Source organism: Pyrus communis, chromosome 2 (assembly GCF_041283825.1).
Source record: "Pyrus communis isolate YQ-2024b chromosome 2, ASM4128382v1, whole genome shotgun sequence".
Taxonomy (NCBI): Eukaryota; Viridiplantae; Streptophyta; class Magnoliopsida; order Rosales; family Rosaceae; genus Pyrus; species Pyrus communis.
Genome location: NC_142566.1, coordinates 377970 through 400439, shown reverse-complemented (window position 1 = coordinate 400439; position 22470 = coordinate 377970). Strand labels below are relative to the sequence as shown.

General features: G+C 35.3%; 1 protein-coding gene across 5 annotated transcripts; it reads left to right on the top strand.

Moving 5' to 3' along the window:
• Nucleotides 1-7472: 7472 nt before the first annotated feature.
• On the top strand, nt 7473-16191 carry LOC137747298 (linoleate 13S-lipoxygenase 2-1, chloroplastic). 5 transcript variants are annotated; one of them, XM_068487386.2, is made up of 9 exons: nt 7473-7939; nt 11928-12196; nt 12602-12839; nt 13302-13622; nt 13760-13845; nt 14053-14163; nt 14263-14564; nt 14793-15059; nt 15217-16191. In XM_068487386.2, the coding sequence occupies exons 1-9, from the start codon at nt 7549-7551 to the stop codon at nt 15974-15976; spliced, it is 2745 nt and encodes a 914-aa protein (XP_068343487.1). In that variant the 5' UTR covers nt 7473-7548; the 3' UTR covers nt 15977-16191. The 5 variants fall into 5 exon arrangements, with proteins under 5 accessions (XP_068343487.1, XP_088535794.1, XP_088535813.1 ...); XM_088679668.1 differs by having other exon boundaries at nt 7499-7939; nt 12599-12839; XM_088679687.1 differs by having other exon boundaries at nt 7519-7955.
• The last annotated feature ends 6279 nt before the right edge of the window (nt 16192-22470 follow it).

The window sequence follows — 22470 nt, the reverse complement described above, 5'->3', positions numbered from 1 at the left end:
AAGCGAGTAGCGCACGAGAGCACTCCCAGGATGGGTGACCCATCGGGAAGTTCTCATGTGAGTTCCCAGAAACAAAACCGTGAAGGTGTGCTAGGGGCCCAAAGCGAACAATATCGTGCTACGGTGGAGTCGGGCTCGGGAAGTGGTCCTACCCGGGTTGGGATGTGACAATTCATCCGTTAATCTCTAAATTAAAAAACTAAATTCTAAATTGAAATGCCAAAAATAAATTAATGAAGTAAAGTCATATAAAATATCTTGTGTTGAATTTTGATAATTGATTACTTGAACTCCAACTGTCTATAAAACTCCACGTTCAATTGAGTTTTGGTTGAATGAAAAGGGAGGAAAAATCTGGAGAAGATGAGGACTGGAATTGCTTTGCCATACGTGGTGGGATGAGTTTTGTGTGGATTAACGACCTAGGGTTAGGAAAACCGGGAGGCACAATTAAATTGTCATCAGGTAGAGCATTGAGGATGCAAAACGGTAGACTAGTTTAGTTGCCTACCAATTTTTTTAATTGTAGTTTAATTAGGGCTGGTTATTGAGAATTGGAATGCAACCATACATTTTTTTTAGAGAAAACTGTCGATTTACCCCCTGAACTTTCACTTAGCTGTCGATTTTCCCTCTGAACTTTTCTACTGGAAAATTAAGGACTCAAACTAATTTTTTTAGCCGATTTGCCGCCTACCGTTAGTTTTTCATATATTCCAACCATATTTATGTTAAGTGAGACCATGTGCACAACATGTGAGGGTAGTTAAGTCATTTCACTCTTAAAAATGATTAAAAAACTGAAAATAAATAAAAAAACAAAACTTTCCCTCTATTTTTTCCCGCTAATTCCTATCCTCAATTTTATTTTTCCCTCTCATTCCTATGCATGAGAAATGACATATGGTGTTATTGTCTTCATAAGTAGCTAAGTTAGTCTTTTTCTTGAAGCATGTACTACCATTTTTATTTTCTCTAACAAATTAATAATTTGACAAATGTTCATAGTGTTATTGTCTCCAAAGCAGTGCATTAATATAAGAAACATGTTCATAATACTCATAAAAAAAATGCTCAAGATAATTACACTATCCATAATGTCATAATAATCCCAATATAATTCCACAAAATGATCCTAAGACGTTGGAAAACCTAACACCCTCAACCTTACTCAGCCATCAGAAATGAAAATAGGTTTAGGTACAGGATTCCAACCAAACGAGGAAGGCTATGGAAAATGCAGTTGATCTCCACGTGTCATGTGCGTTTCGAACATAATGTTTGTGCTCTTGTTTTGATAACTAAAACCTTATTTTGCTTGTGTTTGGTTAAGTGGAATGCCCATATTTTGTAATCAAGATTCTATGGGTTATATACCTTATGGATGGTAAAATCTCTTACGTTTTCCAACTTCTTAAGGATCATTTTGTGGAATTGTATTGGGATTATTATGACATTATGAAAAGTATGTAATTATCTTGAGCATTTTTTATGAGTATTATGAGCATGTATCTTATATTAATGCACTGCTTTGGAGACAATAACACCATGAGCATTTGTCAAATTATTAATTTGTTAGATAAAATAAAAATGGTAGTACATGCTTCAAGAAAAAACTAACTTAGCTACTTATGAAGACAGTAACACCATATGTCATTTCTCATGCATAGGAATGAGAGGGAAAAATAATTGAGGATAGGAATTAGCGGAAAAAAATAGAGGGAAAGTTTTGTTTTTTCATCTATTTTCAGTTTTTTAATCATTTTTAAGAGTGAAATGACTTAACGACCCTCACATGTTGTGCACATGGTCTCATTTAACAGAAATATGGATGGAATATATGAAAAACTAATGGTAGAGGGCAAATCGGCTTAAAAAATTAGTTTGAGTCCTTAATTTTCCAATAGAAATGTTCATGGGAGAAATCAAAAGCTAGATGAAAGTTCATAGGGTAAATCGATAGTTTACTCTCTTTTTTAAATGAGTGGGGGCATCCGCCCCTTAGGCCTACACTAACTCCGTCCTTGCACCTAGGTTTTACAAATAAAATATGTGAGTATGTGGAAAATAATTGCTTGATGATCAGTATACTTGACGTGTTTGTCTTACACCTAGGGTATATAGATAAAATATTTGAGTGCAAAATTATAAAAAGAGGCATGACTTGTTGGAGAATAGAGTTCCATATCAGGTATATGACAAAATATATATAATACAACTTAGATAGGAGATATTCCTACTTTAATACCATTAATGCATTTTGTGATAAAACTCAATACATAGTAATAGGTCGTTAAATTAGACAATATCAGTGACATTGATGGTAGGGCTGAAAAGTTTATCTCGACATATTTTTCTTGCACCTAAAGGCTTTACGTGTTAGAATTTAAAAGAAGAAAAACACAAGTCTAAACAATGAGCTAGCATCCACAGCGATTTTACACTTTTAGTGAATAGTATAATATTATGTTTTGTTAAAAAAACAAAGTGCCATCTTATGAGGTCTTTCATTAATAATTTGGCTTCCTATTTTACCAGAGTACGTAATTATACGATGAAAATGCTGTTAATACCTTTATGTATAATGGTTAAAATCAATGGATATTGAAGATGAATTAGTTTTTGTCTTACTAAAGAAAATTGAGCATGTTTCATTATAAAATTAATTTGATAATATTAAAAAACACGTTGTTATAAACAAATGCAATATTCTTTTTTACTCTAATGTGAAACTTTTTACTCCCGAACAATCATGCAACAGGAGTAAATTCAGTAGCCATATGCATGATGAAAGTGATTTATTTGAAGTTGAAACTAGAGTAAAAGCAGTTCACCAAAAAACAAAAACTAGAGTAAAAGCATCTGAGCATGATCATGACAGCTATTCCGATAATTGAATTGGAGGGAAGGAACGCGATAAAAGTCAAAAAGAGGACGGTGCGTATGAAGGGACATGTACAGAGTAAAGAATTTGAAAATTGCAAAGTTTAATTACTTCAGGCATGACCACTCATTCCATATCATTTGCGGAAGGATCATCTCCAGATCCTTTAATCACAATACGAATTTTTAAAATTTGATTCAATAATTGAAGTTATTATAACTTTTAAAATAAGCATATTTTTATAGTTGTTAAATCAAATTTCAGCTAATAGTGTGGTGATCCTTTCCCTGGCTAGTTAGCTTATCCGATTTACTGATGTAATTGTCCCATCACCATCAGCAACACACACACTGATTTTTGTCATTGTGAGTTTAAAAGAGAGGATGAACGTCTTAGATCATCGGTTAGCAAAAGTTTTATTTAAAGTGTTATTTCTTAACTTATTTGGTACTTTTATTATATTTTCATGCTATATTTGTACCATATTTTTAATAGAGATGAATCTCACATATGTTAATAGGTCATACTTATATTAGAGATGTGATACAGTGATACAAATATAATATGAAAAATATATTAAATGTAACATTATTCCCACATTTATCATTCGTACATATACACTTTTTAGGCAAATCTTGGCTATTGAATTAAAGGAAAACTAAAGAAAAATGTTTGAAAACTTTGAGTTTTAACGATAAGGACAAAATAAAGGGTAAAGTGAATAGTACCAGGTTTGACTGTTTAGTGTAAAAATGTGGTTTTTCATTAAAGTAAACAGTACCGCAGACTTTTCGTTAAAACTCCTTGAATTAATCAAATAAACTGAATCAGGGAGTCTTTCTCGCTATCTTCCCAACTTCTGTTCCGCAAACTGAACGAAAAGTTCAATTGCTTGTCCCTTCATAATGGATAATTGAATTGAGAATTCAATTCCAAAATTAAGTTGATATAAGTAAGAAAATGGGTGCCTTTGTCCTTCGATTTTTTTAATCATTTTTGTTCTTCTATTGAATCCAGTGAAAGACATAATTAGTAGGATTAACTGAGATTAGTCAACCTTTCACCCATCCATCACAAGAAACCACATAGCATCCATCTGAAATTCTCTTTGTGATTTTACAGAAGAGGGGAGAAGACGGCAAGGAGAAAGATGAGGAGAAAGGTAGAGAGACACAGAGTGATATGGTGTGAAGGCGATGTGAACATAAATTTGATGTGGATGGATTAGATTAATCAAATGATCAAGATTTGTCTAAATTCACGCAAATGTACTGATAATAAATGTAGAGACTCGAGATTCAGAGATGAACTTATTTCCTACTTGCAAATAACTTATCTTTACCATAGAAATTTCATAATCGGAATCGTTCAAATAGTTTTGTTTGAATCATTAATCGTTTAGTCATCCAAATATATTAAATAAATGGATGATTCATAATTGATATGTTACGTAGTGTTGATTTACTTAATACATTTGAATGATTAAACGATTACCGATTCGAATAATTTTTTGTAAAAATAATCATCAAATAAAGATTATTGGTAATAATATATTTCTTCTTCACACGATAAGTGAGTCTTGTTTGGGCGATGAGATGATGCATGACCAATTAATTCTTAACACGATATACATATGGATAATTACTAATTGTCTTGTTAGCGAAATGCCATGTGAATTTGAAAGAGAATTAAGGCCAAATAATTACCTACCGGACCACTAGACACTAGTGTCCCAACAACTCATAAATCATGGATGTACGTCGTACTATCATTCGAAGAGAAGGTCAAATTAACAAGACAGGACCGGTCATTTTCTCTACCCGTGTTAATTGCTTGCCTTGTTAATGCTATACTAGGTCCAAAAATATATAATATGGTCAGAAAAAGATGAAAGTTACAACCTCTCTGGAACTACTTGAGGTTCCCACCATGGGCGGAATTACTTGATTATGGTTGGAATTAGATTGAAAAGAAATTGAATTAAGCAGGGTTGAAATGAGAGGGAATCATAGTTGGATTTTTGTTGAAATTGTTTACGCATATATTATGAAATCGGAGTTAGAATGAAACTGAGTTCGTATAAGTCTACTTCGTCTAAATCGAAATAAAAATCAATATGATTACTAAATGTTCTTGTTCTTTTTTTTTCTTTTTTTTTTAATCTCATCTCTATATTTATATTTAATAACATTTTAATTAGTTATTTTTATTTGTTTGGTTAAAGTGAAGAGTTAAAATGTCATTATTGTAAATAAATTAGTTTATAATCTAATTAAAAGACAAAGGAAAAAAACCCTAACCAAAATCATTTTTTCCACCCAGCAGACCAAACAAGAAAATAACCCACCCATCCCACTGTAACACACACTCTCTCGATCTCAAATTCTTTCTATAATTGGAAGCCATAGAAGGTCCTCTTTCGATCTCTGCATGGATTTCTTGTAAAATGAGTTGTTGATAATTAATTTCATGGGAAGTGAAGGTTGATGGTGAGGGAAAGGTAACGGGGGTTGATTGCAGGTACAGCGGATGCGCGGCGGCGGTGGGGGTTGCTGGTCGTTGGTGGTGGCTGTTGTGTGAAGGACACGAAGGAAAAAAGAACGTGCATTGTTGGGTTAAAGTGGAGGGCAAGTTGGAAATTTAAAGATTATGTGACGGCATAATAGGTACAAAAAGTGGATTCCTAATTCCTCCTTTCTACCGGAATTCAAATTATCACCTAAATATAGGGAATCCAATTCCATCACATTGTTAGAATCCGAAAAATTCACATTGTGATAAATACCGGAGTATGCTGTAAATCAGAATTCAATTCCATATTTTGATTTCAATTATTGTAACATAAATGAGCCTTCAATTCTTTATATAGGAAGATGTAGGGTATGGTAAACTTTCCAATGTGATTGTTTCTTGGGGCATTAAGATATAGGTCCGAATAATTGATGTACTATTTACTTTAGTCCAATTTTTTGAAATTTATGATTTAGGTCCACTTAGCTAATTTTTAAACCAATTTTACCCTTTGTTTTCAAATTTTGAATATTTAAACATCGACAATCTACTAAATATATAAAATAAAAAAAAAACGATTCCATTCTTTACCTTTCAATGAAATAAAATATTTTTCTCATAGATTAAGTTGCAAAAATATACAACCTAACTAAAAGGTACTATACATAAATGTATATATACCTATAAACAAGGTATAAAAAAAATAAAAATAAAAATAAAAATCTATCTAATCAAAAGGTAGATAAATGAACTGAGTGGTACAACTCATAATTACCTACCCAGGAACAAGACAAATTACCATGTAATATAGGAAAACAAAAGTAATTTGTGATAGAGATAGATAATAAAGATAGAAAAATATAATCTGTCTATAATAGAGGTAGGTCATATAACGAAATCTTGTGATACAGGTAGATTAATATCGGCCATGAAATCAATTAATTTGAATGAAAATGCAAATCAAATGAAGATTCAAATTTGACCACGAAATCAACTGATTTGAACACAACAAGCAATTTGATGAAAAAATCCAACCAACCCCATTCTTTGAACAAACAGAAGCAAATTTCATATATAGTGGAAGCCTAGGAGGAGAAGAAGAAAAGTACAATGATAAAGAAGAACAGAAAAATGAAGAAGAAATGAAGAAGTATCCTCACTTGGAGATATATAGGAAGTAATTTGATTCTAACAATTATCTAAAATCAAGGGATAATATTGATTACTTATATGTAATTTTAGGGGTAAATTGGGTACGAAAACCAAAAAAAAAAAAAAAAATACTGACCTGGAATATAATTGGACTCATCTCAAAAGTGACTCACAAAATTGGATTCACATCAAGTTTCCCCTTGTTTTGTTTCTTTTACATCTTCACATGCCTTCATATGCGTGGCAAAATTTTAAGCTTAATACATAGATGATAACATTGGATGACGTGGAACCTGTGTGGTCATTAAGCTTCACACGTGAGCCAAACTGGCTCTAATACTACAAAAAAAAAAAAAAAAAAAACAATTGAGGTTCCACTACAAGACCAACCAGCACTATAAGAAGTTGCCAATTTTTGATACGAGACATTTCATCCCTCCTCTTACGAATAAATTTTTAAGCCGAACACATAAAAAACACAAATTGAGTGAACCGATATGGCATTAAATATGACAATAATGTTGGCAACAAGAAATTTTCATTGTGACAGGAACACGGGAGGTACACCACGTGTTTTTATGCAAGTGGTGGGAAATTTTATATTTTAAGTTACACATATCTTACTATTTGTATAGTGACACGTAGTGTACCACCCCGTGTTCCGGTTATCCTGAAAAATATCTCGTTGGCAAAGAGAAATTTTTAATTGTGACGAGAACACGGATGGTACACCACGTGTTTTTATGTAAGTGGTGGAATATTTTACTTTTTAAGTTATTAACTTTTTAACACACATATTCTACCATTTATACAATAATACTTAATATACCATATCGTATGACGGTCACACTGAAAATCTCTCGTAGCTCCTAGCCAATGGCCACTGATTAATTGAAATCAACCTCTCTCGCCTCTCTCTCTCTCTTATTTATCTCTCTATAAATGCAGAACTCTCAAAGCTATTCTAGCACGTTAAAAGCATATTATCCAATTCTTAAGTAATGTCGTCTCAGCTGCAGAAACCCAACTATGCTCTATCCTTTCCTCTCTTGCCAAAATCTTCTAGTAACCCTAATCATCTGATTAAGCATGGTAGCCCCTCCCTGATCAGCATCCTTCCGCGCCACCATGTCCATCAAAATCGTAATAAGAAAAACTCCTCATCCTTGGTGATCCGTGCCACTTCTAGTGATCTCAGACCATCACCTGCATCAGTGTCCATAGTTACTTCAACAGAGAATAATGACTTTACGGTAAGGGCTGTGGTCACGGTGACGGTAACAGCTGGAGGGTTCCTCTCTAGCATAGGCTTGACTCGGCCCCTCGACGACTTTACCGACTTGCTCGGAGAAACCTTGCTTTTGGAGCTTGTTAGCGCCGAGCTTGACCCGAGTAAGCAAGCAGTACTGTAAGCATACAAAATAGGGGTGTGCTATCCACATATTTCATTTTACTTCTTACATACTCCTTGTTAATTTTTATCCGTTAATTTTCTTCAATTCATTTGATCTGATGATCGAAAATTAGAAGGATGTGTGAAAAGTAAAATAAGGTGTGTGAATATCACATCCTACAAAATATATAACTTTTTCCATTAAACAGGTTACAGAACAATCACACAGATTATCTTGCAGCTCAGCCAGTTTGACCGTAGTAATTAATAATTATCCAAAATCATGTTATCTTTATTTCCACAAATATTTTTAGAGTTGACATTTTTTTGTTTCTTTCTGTTCGATACAAGTGAGGTCTTTTGCTTGTTCTAGACTAGAATTGTTCATTATTCGTTTGGGTCTTTTTTTAAGGATTCTTTAGATATAAATCATTGCAACACTTATTTTCTTAACAAAAACTCATCTTATTTTAAACATCCAAATAAAATTCAAATTTGAAATAGACTGCCTTATAAACAAATAAATACCTATTATTTTCAAAATATTTACAATTGTGCCACAACACCCTAATTATGTTAGTGAATTTAATTATCCACCATAATTATGAAAAATAAGTGGCTTATTATTACAAAAGTATCTACTTTATACTTGCCTTACCATCGTATGTTCCATTTCTTTTATTTGTTTGACAATCATTGTAGGTAAATTATTTTGCATGTGTGTATTAGGCGTATTTTGTTATAATTATATATATGCATGCAAATAATTTATCTATTTTTTTAATGTAAATATAGGTAGTTGATTAATTTTTGAATCTGGCTGAAAACATTTATTTATTTTGTAAGTAAATTATTTTTCATGTGATATTACATATATGCTAGCCACATTTTGTTATTATTATATAGTAAGCGCAATCAATCAACATTCATTAATTTTGTAGGTAAATTATTTTGCATGTATTATTACATAATTTACTAGGAACTTATATTGTTATTGTATAAGTTGTGCACAATAATTTACCTATATTATATTTAAAATATTGATAATTTTGAATAAAATAACTTTTTTTTTATATTTGTTGGATATACTAATTGGAGGAGGATTCTCTCCCTTCATAAACTCTCTCCCCTTTCCTTCCCTCCTACTTGAACGGTTATGGTTAAATCACATCAACATCTTATATTAATTTTTTTTTATAGAGATAATAAACAAAAAACAATATGTGAGAGGAGAGGAGGGAAGTGGATGGGAATAAGAGGGGAAATAATCCTACTCCATACTAATTTACATGTTAGCATCATGTGAAAACAACTATATAAGGAACAAAACATTGATATCATGTAATTTTTGTTATTAAATGCATAGGAATTATGACATTTAAATTTTTTTCCAAATCCGCTTCAGGTATTTGAAGACATTTAATTGAATGAGATAATGTAAAATAAATGTAGATAATAAGTGAGAGACCCAAAGTCACTGTTACTAGGGGTAATTTAGACATCCAAAAATACAAATTTTACCAAGTCAAACTTAATTATAGATATTGCTTAGTTGGAGCCTAGTCATTAGGTTTTTGTTAGAGAAATTTTAGTAAAACAATCCCAAATAAAACGGCTTCCATCAACTTATATAAATTTTAGTAATACAAACCCAATAACTACTTTTATTGGGGATGCTAATTTTAGCCTTTTGGGGCTACTCTTTTGTTAGTTTATTTTTTTACTTTTCATTTTTTTTTCCTGACTGCACGCAAAGAGGTATCGTGCATAAATGTAAGTCGAATGTTAGAAACACTTCAATTAAGTGGAGACAATTACCGTGGATGATGAAACCTTATAACTAATCCAAATTAATCGACTGGCCTCAAAAAAATTACCAAAAATAAAACGCAGCAAGATGGCTCTCTCTATGGGAATCCTTTTTGTCAACTAGAGATTGTAAATTATATGTTTTACCTTCCTCAATCAAATAATTTTTCACGAAATGTTAAAATTTAAGGTTATTTCATTTACACCATAGCATTCTCTTTTCATGTTTTCACATACTTCTTTGAAGTTTAAGAAATGCCACAAACACTTCGGATTGTTAAGAGTGTTACTAAGCCTACCCCATTGTCCTATTTTCCCACTCAATTACTTTAATGGAGAAACTTCTGGACACCCACAGACCAAAAGAATTGTTAGGTTCTAGGGTTTAGGTTGGATGAGATTCATTGAAAACCCAGGTGTGGATTATGGGTTGGCTATGTAATTGGAGAAGGATTTGGTCTTGGCGTGAAAAGGGGGACATGTTTGGGTGAGTTAGTGGTTTGGGTGGCAGAGAGAGGAAAGAGTGTGGTGGTGGGTAGGGGAGAAAGGTATTGAGTATTGAGAGGTGGTGGTGGATGGGCTGCGAGATGGGGGTGAGTGGGCGGCCGGGCTGGGGGTTCGGCTGTCGTCGGGTGTTGCAATTAAGGATGAGATAGATAAAAAAAAAAATGTATAAAAATTTGAAAATATATTAAAGGTTATTTTAAGAATAATAGGGGGTGGGAAAATAGCTTTTTAATTTTTTAACCTTTTAAAGTGATTGAAATTATAATACGAGTGAAAAAAAAATAAGACAATGAAATGGATCTATCAACACTCATTGTTAATTAATCCGAAATTGTTCAGTTTACAAAAAAAATAAAAAAAATAAAAAGTTATGTTACAATGACCCACATGTCCTGTTTTCTCACCCATTTTTTTTATGGAAATTTTAATTACATATTTAAGCCCTAATAAAAAGCTATAAGAAGAAAATGAAAAAGAAAAAAAATGAAGAGCCCAGAATCTCTAGTCTCTTTCTTCCCTGTTTCTCTCTCTTTCAGCCCCTGTCCTCTCTTCCTTTGTTTCCAAGTCAACTCTGTCTCTATGACTAATAGCTGGGAAAAATATGCAACAGATATGGTGAGGGGCTTCAATTCTTGACAAGAATATCCAAAAGTTTGAAATCTCATAGTTATTCATATTGATAGTCCTTATATTTGGATCTGGTACTGAGAGAAAGGAAGAGAGAAGAAGAGAAAGGGAGAAAAATTTGACCTGCGGCGAGGCGAACAAGAGTTGTTGCCGGCGGATGCGGTGGTGATTTTGGTTAATGCTGGCTAATGAGTTTTTTGGCTTTTTTCTCCATCTTCAGTTTTTGTTTAAATTTTAAAGGATGAAGTGTAAATTTAGTCCTTGAATTATTAGGGTTTAGGGTTTCTGAATTAATTTTTCAATAAAATAAACCCTTAACATTTCATATAGGTTGTGAATTTAACGTTTAATTTACCCTCCAAAGTTAACTTTATACACTATTTCTTTATGTAAAATTACCAATTTATCCTCCAATGTGTATCATATGCAAGTAATGTGACTTAAATTGACAAAAAATTGAATATAGCAGCTTTGAGTATAATATTAGGGATGTAATTGATATATTTTTATAATTCAATGATTGATTTTTCTAAAAAAAATAGTTTAGGATCTAATTTTCACTCGGATGATAATTCAATGACTAAATTGACAGTTTAGCTAATTTTAAAATAGAGATATTTTAGGAATAAGAATGGGTGAGAACTAGAGGATTTGGTTTTTTGCATTTTTTATGGTGGGCGGTGATATAGGGTGAGTGGAAGAATAAGGCAAAGGAGTTGGGTCTAGCAACTCTTAAAAAAAATTGTAAATAACAAATCTACCCTAGGATAATAATTGAATGACCAGTTCTTGAGATTTACTGTGTTTTCACAAAAAGTCCTCAAGTTCTGTAACAACTCAATTTTCTGGCTCCCACACCCTTCATTCTCATTCTGCAATAACGTTTTCTTTGCTCACATGCATAGCATGATAGCATGTGTGGTATTACAATTGGATGAACAAATAGCACTTTAAATTTTACAAATACTGATTAAGTTTGTTTAACTATTTGTCTTAACAGATTAATTTACTCACTACATATTTCTGATTTGGGTTTTGTTGTAGAGACGGGGTTGGAGAAGGAAACAGTGAAGGGGTACGCGCAGAAAGTGAGCCAAAAGGATGACGAGGTGCTGTATGAGACTACTTTCACCATCGCAGCAGAGTTTGGAGAGGTTGGGGCTGTTCAGGTAGAGAATGAACACCACAAGGAGATGTTCATCAAGAGCATCGACCTCGACGGCTTCCCGAATGGCACTGTTAATGTTCCCTGTAATTCCTGGGTTCATTCCAAAGTTGACAACCCAGTGAAGAGAATTTTTTTCAGTAACAAGGTCCTTTATTTTAGATCCTTATACATTTTCCTTGCTTTTTCATTATTATTATACAAACATATGGACTCAGCTTCTTACTGATAGTTCAATTTGCTAAATAAATGGACTCCAAATTGGAATGGTACTGATATATATTGGCACTCCTCATCCTAAGCTTTATTTTAACCTTTCCGGCTTGACTGTTGCTATTTTGCAGTCCTATTAAGATTCATGTCTTGCATATGTCGTTGATGTACTGTTGAAGTTTTTTTTTTTAATCAATGTCGCTTTGTTCAACAAGGAAAAAAGTGCTCGCTTTCTTACCTTCTTTCCTTAAGTTACCATATGTTTTGACTGGTTCTATCTGACAGTGTTTCATACAATATCATTTGATATTGTAATTTGTGTTAACATGTAATGAAGCAGTCGTACATACCATCAGAGACACCAAGTGGGTTGAAGAAGCTAAGAGAATTGGAGCTGCAGAACTTGCGAGGAGATGGAGAGGGCCAAAGAAAAACATTTGATAGGATATACGATTATGACACTTATAATGACCTTGGCGATCCGGACAGCGAAGATCAACTGGCTAGGCCTGTCCTAGGCGGCAAAGATCACCCGTACCCAAGGCGCTGCAGAACTGGAAGACCACGCTCTAAAAAGGGTAATTATATAACCAACTAATTGCATAATAATCCCTAAACTGGTTGTAAAAAGTAGAAGCCATGTCATTTTCCACTCAATAGGTCATTGGTAAAGAAAACTTGCCTATCCCAGGTTCTAATGCTGCCTCTTCTTTCTTTCTCACTCGGAATATGAAGTCACGTCACGAGTGAAATAGGAAAAAGAGGGGTATCCAATTTGCTCCCAAATTGGGCATATATGAAAATAAAACCGTGTTCTAGACATTGATGAAAACTAAATTTTTTTTTTTTGGTGGTGCGTGTACCATAACACGTATGTACAAAAATAAATTTGTGTTGTATGCTTTTTGGTATGGAACCTATGTTAATGTTAAGGACAATGATTCTAACTATGAACCATTTGCTTCTATTGTGCTAATTGCTCGAATTGCATGGCTGAGAGACTACAAGTGCAATGTGATCATTTTGTACCTATATTACAGATCCTTTATCAGAACAAAGAAGCAGCAGTGTGTATGTACCAAGAGATGAAGCGTTTTCAGAGGTGAAACAGCTGACATTTTCGACAAAGACATTGAAATCTGTGCTACATGCGTTGCTCCCTTCGCTCGAGACAGCACTTATTGATCCAGACCTAGGATTTCCATACTTCACAGCCATAGATTCATTGTATAACGAAGGAGTCACGTTACCTAAGCCAAAGACTGTTGGGTTTTTTCGTACAATCATCCCCAGGCTAGTCAAGACTATTACAGACAGCGGAGATGATCTTTTGCTCTTTGAGACCCCTGAAATAATAGACCGTATGCCTCCCTCCTTGTCTCTCTGTGTATAGATCGCAGTTGAGCAAAACTTTTTAAATAATGATACTCTTATGAGGAAAAGAAGAGACCACCAAATTGTTGGCTTCATCCTGTATATCACTTGTCTTTTATTGCAGGTGATAAATTTGCTTGGTTTAGAGACGAAGAATTTTCCAGGCAAACTCTAGCTGGTCTTAATCCATATAGTATCGAGCTCGTGACGGTATGCTTTCTTCATTAATTTACTGATACAAGCAGAACCATTTCACATCAATTAAGACATTCAAATTTGTACTGTTCATTTCTCACCCCAGGCCTCCATCTTCCTTGGTGATCAAGTAATAAGTGTTAGAAGAATATCTTGTTTTAGTTTGTTAAACCCTCTTTTATTTTCTCCAGTGGCACTGAATTATATAATTTCTGGATGCAGGAATGGCCATTGAAAAGTAAACTTGACCCCGAGATTTATGGCCCCCCAGAATCATTGATCACAACAGAATTGGTTGAGAAGGAGATAAAAGGTTGTATGACAGTCAATGAGGTATAATAAGCACACACCAATCTCTTTAACTTGCAACCGAGTTGTTTTGGATTACCAATCTCTTTAACTAGTTGAAAATTGCTTGAACATGAAATGTAGGCCTTGGAAACAAAGAAGATGTTTATTTTGGATTACCATGATCTGCTCATGCCTTATGTGAACAAAGTAAGGGAGATTGAAGGTACCACACTGTATGGTTCTCGAACACTATTCTTCCTCACTGAGAGCGGGACACTGAGGCCTGTTGCAATTGAACTCACTCGGCCGCCTGTTGATGACAAGCCACAATGGAAGCAAGTCTTTACTCCAACTTGGGATGCCACCGGTTGCTGGCTGTGGAAGCTTGCTAAAGCCCACGTTCTTGCTCATGACGCCGGCTATCATCAGCTTGTCGTGCACTGGTAAGCATCTCGTGCCCAAGGTGGGCTCAAATCCCTTTTTGTATTGGCATTGAGTTACCAAATTAGTCCTGTAAATGGAATTTGAGTGACTCCGGAAACCACGAATGTGGAACTTCACATCATGCCCCCTGCTCAAGTGTGCATATTAGGTTATTGTAGCTGTGCCAATCACGAAATATGAGACCAACTCATGGGTAATAACTTGTTTGTACTTTTATATTTTCACAGGCTGAGGACTCATTGCAGTACAGAGCCATACATAATTGCAGCTAATCGACAATTAAGCGCAATGCATCCCATCTATAGACTTTTGCACCCTCATTTCCGGTATACAATGGAAATCAATGCTCTGGCTCGAGAAAGCCTCATCAATGCAGGTGGAATCATTGAGAGCACATTTTCACCTGGAAAGTACTCCATTGAGATCAGTTCTGCTGCTTACGACCAGCTTTGGCGCTTTGACATGGAAGCTTTGCCAGCAGATCTCATCAGAAGGTATTTTACTTTATAAAACTAGTATAAGACTAATCCAAACTATCTGGTGTAGGAAACTTTGTACAAATAAGATCTTCAATACCTAAAAAGAAAAATCCACTCAAAACCCCCCGTGGAATTTGGACTGCTTGTTCATAATTGTTTGATTTGATTTCAGGGGAATGGCAGTTGAGGATCCTACAGCTGAGCATGGCTTGAAGCTAACAATTGATGACTACCCATTTGCAAATGATGGCCTCATCCTGTGGGATGCCATTAAGGAGTGGGTGAGTGATTATGTGAACCACTACTACACAGACCCAAATCTTATTGAGTCTGATACCGAGCTTCAAGGTTGGTGGACAGAAGTTAGAACCAAAGGCCATGCAGACAAGAAAGATGAGCCATGGTGGCCTGTTTTGAAAACGCCAGAAAATCTGATTCACATTTTGACAACCATAATTTGGGTAACAGCAGGTCACCATGCAGCAGTGAACTTTGGCCAGTACACGTATGGTGGATATTTCCCTAATCGCCCTACAATTGCTCGAATGAACATGCCAACTGAAGATCCATCTGAGGAGTTCTTCCAGAACTTCATGAAGAAACCAGAAATGGCTCTGCTGATGTGCTTCCCTTCACAGATTCAAGCAACAAAAGTTATGGCCATCTTAGATGTACTATCGAATCATTCACCCGATGAGGAGTATATTGGTGGGAATCTAGAGTCATCTTGGGCTGAAAATCCTGTCATCAAGGCCGCATACGAGAGATTCAATGGCAATTTGAAGAGGCTAGAAGGCATCATTGATAAGAGGAATACCAATTTGAACTTGAAAAACAGAGTTGGAGCAGGCGTTGTTCCATATGAGCTGTTGAAGCCTTTCTCAACTCCCGGTGTCACAGGAATGGGAGTTCCAAACAGCATCTCCATCTAAATTTGAGGATGATGTTGTAAAAAATCTATATTTATTCTATTTCGCCCTTAATAAATCAATAATGCGGGGTAAAGTCTGACAACATCTCGAACTTGTAGCATCAGACAACCCGCGGAGTGGAACAAGCAAACTGCTAATGGGACTAGAGATGTATGCCAGTCAATGAACAAAATAAAAACTGAATGGTAGAAAGAAGAATTGGACTTTCAGCAGAATAGTCTTTGCATAGAAGCTTCACTTATAATAGAGATAATTGATATCAGATCAGTAGATAAGCTATAAGATTATATCATACAACTATACTGGATATTCTAAGCCTTGGTTTTGGCCTTTACTCACCCTCGGTCTTGTTAGTGTATTTGATGTTTATGTACTGACAGATACAAGAAAATAAGATGAATGATCGAAACTGGAAAGAATTTTCAGTTAGATTTCTGGAATTCTTCAGCCTCTGCAAGTAGCAGAGGAGTATTTCATTTATCTCTCTTGCACCTGAAATCGTGCAATTACAACAATTAGTTATGCAGCAGGAGCTCACACGTTCATCAAGTGATCTTAGCCATGCATCTTCCTATAGTCTAGGATTCTAACACATGACATTCATAGCCTTACAATAAGAGCTTTACACTAATCACTCTAAGACTAAGTGAATACATAATTAATTTCAAGGCATATTATTTCTAACTAATCAGCTCCTAACTTACAATTCTACAGGTCACGGCCGGGATTTGAAGCAAACAAACGTAGGTTTACAGACTTACATGGTATTCCCTTTCTACATCCACATGGTGAGAAAATGTGTATATTTCAGTATGGGATAATGCTAAGGAGACCAAAGTTTTAAACTAAATGATGTCACCAATGGGAATTAAGCACGTTAATCGACATTCAATTAATAATCTAATTATCAACAATCACATCATTTGTTTTACACAATTTGATTTCAAAATTTCGTCTCCCTAACATTACCCTTTTTGCACCTAGCATTGGTGCCAAGTGTTTAAATAAAACAATTACATATGGCAATTCAGTGGCTTCAAACATCAAGGCTTGTGAAGGATCACTTTCCCCATGCTTATAAGAGAATTTCTTGTCTGTTAGGTCTTATTGGGTACTACAAATAATACTATCGTTAAACATAAGTGTCGATGTGAGACATAAAGTGTGTCTATAACAATTTATATAATAGAATCTCAACAAATCTTCAACTTACCTTGAACTCTCACCCATGATCTACATAAGAAATTCTCTCATTGCCTCCTGCAAAACGCCCCTGAAAGGACAATAAGGTGTGAACTGAGGTGGATTTTCACATAATTGATTTCATCTACTAGCAGCTTACCTGAGAGAGAGATATGTGAAGGTCTGCATGTGACAGTGCAATCCTATATCAGGTAAATATTAGCAAATTCTGCCATGTTATAATGTGGAGTGATCAAACGTTAATAGGAAATGTTATGAAAAATTGCGTCTTTGATTTAGTGTTAAGGTCCAGAATATAACTCGTTTCTTTGTTTCAAAGTACAGAGATCATTACACGAAAGTGAAATTTCAATGAAAACTGAGGCTGGTGCAATTTCTGTATGCAGAACTAGAAAATATTTGACGTGAGCTTGTGAAATAGATAGATTATTACTCCAAATATACACACGCACGTTCTATAATATATAGATGTGGTACAATAAATGGACAAACTAAAATGTGGAAAATCTGTCCTAGAGGAATTCTTCCTGTAAAGAATTAAAGAATTAGGGGACCTTCTTTGCCTTCTGCTGGGTTTCTCATGAAAATCCGAAAGTGAATCCAGGTGACCTTGAAGCTTCAGAGTTTTTCTCCTCACAGAACCTTATACTATATTGTCTTATAAGCAGACATTTGTCTTGCCTCGCTTGAACGTACACAAAGGAAGCAGTGTGGAAGAAAAAAAGTCAGCAAACTCACAAACTGAGTGTGATGCATGCTGTTAAATTTCAGGTAGACGGGCCATGGGTCCATTCCAACAACACCGATATTGTCCCCACTTGGCCACCTGCTCAATCCGTCAGATGTGGGGTTTTATTGCACAAGGCCTCAGTGTTAGTTAGAGTGGGGTAATTTTACTTAAAGGGCTTGTTATCAAGCCTTCTGGCTGACGTGGAACAGATGAATTCTAACACTCCCCCCCCCCCCCCCCCCGCGCACGGGAGACCCAATTTTATGGGTCACACGTGAAGTTTCACACATCGGCAACCACATGGAGCCAAGCCGAGGCTCACCCATTCGCGGGGGGCCAATGGGGACCCACCCATTCACGTGGCATCTCTTGGCCTACGTGGAGTCAAGTCGGGGCTCCCCCATTCGCGTGGGGTCAAAGGGGACCCACCCGTTCACATTGCAGTACGAGCCTGTCCCCTGGCTCTGATACCATGTTAAATTTTAGGTAGATGGGCCATGGACGCACTCCAACAACATCAATACTGTCCCCACTTGGCCACTTGCTCAATCCGTCAGGTGTGGAGTTTTATTGCCCAAGGTCTTAGTGTTAGTTAGAGTGGGGTAATTCTATTTAAAGGGCTTGTTCTCAAGCTTTCTAGCTGATATGGGACAGATGAATTCTAACACATGCTGAGGATGCTCTTAAATCCCCGATGATCCAAAGGACCATCATTGCCCTCGAGAACAACCACTTTTCAGAGGGCTCAAATTCAAGGAATTTACTGAGATATTCCAATTTTTCGATGAAATGGGTCCATTTCAGAGTAAACATCATGCTGGAAATCTTCAGAATTGAATCACATGTGCGGATAAGTATTAGTGGCATTGCATATACACTCTGGAATGGGATACTTTGTGACATCTTTTCCAACTCTACTCCTCCTGATGTCTGGCTGTCCTAAGGAATCTCTGTGCAAAATATTTTCAGTAAGATGATTACGCACCACAAAAAACATGAGAACATATATGGTTTGCAGCGTACGTGAAATCTGATCAGAGTTTTGGCATCAAGAAGGCACATGCATCGAAGAGCAGTAAGCAAAAAGAAGCAGTTGCACTGCAAAAGTTCACAAAAAATACTTTAATAATCATGTTCCCTTTTTGTTTATATGAATGAACTTCCTAGCGAGCTCAATTTTTCATCATTGCATTATATTTGAGTGGTCGACCTGATTGAAATATGATATATATTTAATTGAATGGTGTTATTTTATTGAATGAACTTCCGAACTAATCCGTTGAAACCATGGATGGTGGCTTGTTTAAAGCCGTACAAGGATTTATGTCGACTTCGAATCTTCGTACAGCCTTAAATAAGTCCTTTGATAATAATCAACAATTAATGACAAATGTACATACATACAAATATATATACACACACACATGCATACATACATACATACATACATACATACATACATACATACAAATGTGCTAATATACATACATGCTTACATACATACATACGAATATGCTAATAAATAATAAATTGAAGCTAAGTATTTGGCCGACTATGAATAAAAGAAACTATTATTAAACAAATAAAATAATGATCGAGGCTTACGTTTCATCAATATCCTTTAAACAGAATTTCGTCCCTACTTTGTGCTTGTAATTCGATAGACGTCTGCTTCACAAGGATTCGACGATCGAAGTCAAGATTCTAGTACCAGAAAACTTGACTACTGGCGAATATCTTTGTAGTTCTCTCAAGAAGATAGTATTTGGTAAAATTCGTAGGAAGAATGATTTCTAAGTTCTAAATGCAATGCAAATGGATGTATATATAATGTATATATGCTTGTTAGCAACATGTATGAATTTGGGATGCATCTTCTAGGAGGCATGTGCTCAGAAGGGTGTGTTGCTCTTTATACTTTCTTTCATCGTCTCAGACTTCATCTCAAATGATGAGTTTGTTGATTTAAAAAATAAACAATTAAATCTGAAATTAATAAAATAATTCATTATTGAATTTAATTTTAGAGGTTGAGCCTCAAGACCCATCTTTCCAATCACTTGGTAAGAGGAACAAAATGTTATAAAGTGTGAGAAGCTTTGTGGTGGTGAGCAGCTTTTGGTGGTGAGTAATGTGGGACAATGTGTCACATCCCAGTCCGGGCGGGACCACTTCCCAGGCCTGACTTCATCAATTTTTCTGTTAATTTCTCTATTAAATGCTGACGTGACTAGAAACGGAACCCACTCACTAATCCTACTAGATTAAAAAAAATAAATATATTTTTAATAATTAAATATTAAAAAATAAAATAAAATAAAATAAAATAGCCTAAGGAATCCGGCCTTCCCTTTCCTCCACCGGCACCAACCCTTTTTCTTTTTCTCTTCGACAGCCACCAAACCCTTCCCCATCCCCCCAACCTTCCTCCACCACCCTCTCTCTCTTCTCTCTTTGGGATGCGGTCTCCCTTCTCCGTCCTTCTCCTCACTTGCACTCGTCCTTCCCTCATCACCACCTCCGAACTCGACCCATCCCTCCCTTAGTCCCTCCATACCCAACCTTCATTCACCACCCCACTAAAGAAACCAAAAAAACCAAGCCCACACCCAGATCCCACACAAAAAAAAAAAAAAAAAATAAAAACCAAATCCACACCTAGATCCCTCTCCCTTCCTACACATCCATCACCCTCCTACACACCCAAATCCTCAATTCCCTCCCCACATTTCGATGCAACTCGTTGTCGCCACCCTGGGCTTCTAACCTCACCGCCTCCTTGCGCCAGCTCGTGCACAATTACACCTGGGACCCTGTGGGAAGGAGAAAGATGGCAAGTTGGTGAATGTTGGCCTCGACGCCGATGGTTGTAGAGAGAAGAGGGAGTTAGAGTGGGTGAGAGATGTGGGAGAAGATAAAGAGAAGAGAGAGAGAGAAGGGTTGGCGCGGATATGAGAAAGGAAGGCCCGCATCCCTAGGCATTTTTTTATTTGTTTAGCTTTTTAATTTTTAATTTTTTTAATTTTTGAATATTTAATTATTAAAAATATATTTTATTATTTTTTAATCTAGTTAGATTAGTGAGTGGGTCCCGTCTCTGGCCATGTCAGCTTTAACAGAGAAATTAACAGAAAAACTGACGAAGGTCTGACATTGGCACAAATTCGTAAGATGAGGTATAATATTGTTACTTTGAAAAGATGAAGTATGATTGTGTCATTCAACTTATAATTAAAGTAGTTTTGTGTAATTTACTGTTATTATTATTATCTCAAGTAGACATAATTATACATATTTTGTTTAATTATTCCAGTGTTATTGAATGGAACAATTCATAAAATAATTGCGTGTCGTCTCATCGGTGGGATACAGACGATTCTTGTCATAATAATTGAATCCAACTCATGAGTCGTTGGACGCTCCGCATCATGTCGATGGTGGTGAGGTGATCGGTTGTCGTGATGGAACTTTGATTGTCATGCACAGCAGGCATTTCTTTCTTTATGTGCCTTATCAAGAAAATCAGAGCTAAATGATCCAAATTACTATATATGATTTGATGTACACATCACACCTTCAAGATTCAATCCGGATGCCTTGTCAATTTATCATTGCTACCACATGCATTTTTTTATAATTGACTTTTCGTGAGCAAAGAAGTAAACGAAAATTACTGGAAATGATTTGAAAATTTTAAATTTTAATTAAAATAATAAAAATGTGTTTTAGGTGAATAATACCAAGAATGACTTTTTAGAATAAAAATATTTTTTTTGTTAAAAGTGAATAATACCGAGAATGTTTTGTTAAAACTCGCTAGAAACAATCCAAAAGTTGTTTAAAGATAAGCCAGCTTAAACAAAAAACATTTAAGTTTTGTACAAGATGTTGAAATGATTAATTTGGAAAGGGATATTCGCCGGATCCTAAGAATCTTATGATCGTAATCGTTCATTGTTCATCGTATATCATGCAGTCAATTTTCGTTAGATATTATTTATATTTAATTTTAAAATTTAAAAAGAATGAAAAGGATAGGGCAATGCATCGGTGGCAATATCCAGATTTGACAACTGCAATTTCTGCTAGCCGAAAACAATGAAATGGTCAATGCAAACATTACAGACAGATTAAAAAGCAAAAATTGAAGCCAAGGAAAAACTTGAAAACCCACAAAAAACCGAAATCTTATAGGAGTCCTATCTTTCCATCGTTTTCCTTCTTCAAAATAAAAACAGTAAACTCTAATTTGAGTGCCTACACATATACATCGGATAAAAATGGAGAAAAAAATATCCAGAACAGCGGCAGAGATAATAAAAATGATAAAAAAAAACCATAAATATTTTCAATCAAAAGTATAAGAATTAAACTCACTGGAAGCTCTGTAACCAGTTGCAAGTGGCTGCACCCTCGTTAGTGACCAATTGCAAAGTGGCCTTTTTGCCCAACTTTGTAACCAATTGGTATAAATTCGTAAGATGAGGTATAACATTGTTACTTTTAAAAGATGAAGTATGATTGTGTCGTTCAACTTATAATTAAAGTAGTTTTGTGTAAT

Bases quoted from the DNA above. Each gene is read 5' to 3' on its own strand.
- LOC137747298 (XM_088679668.1), top strand. From the start codon at position 7,549: ATGTCGTCTCAGCTGCAGAAACCCAACTATGCTCTATCCTTTCCTCTC. The intron at 12,197-12,598 runs GTCCTTTATTTT...CATGTAATGAAG, and splicing joins GAATTTTTTTCAGTAACAAG to CAGTCGTACATACCATCAGA. The intron at 14,164-14,262 runs GTATAATAAGCA...CATGAAATGTAG, and splicing joins GTTGTATGACAGTCAATGAG to GCCTTGGAAACAAAGAAGAT.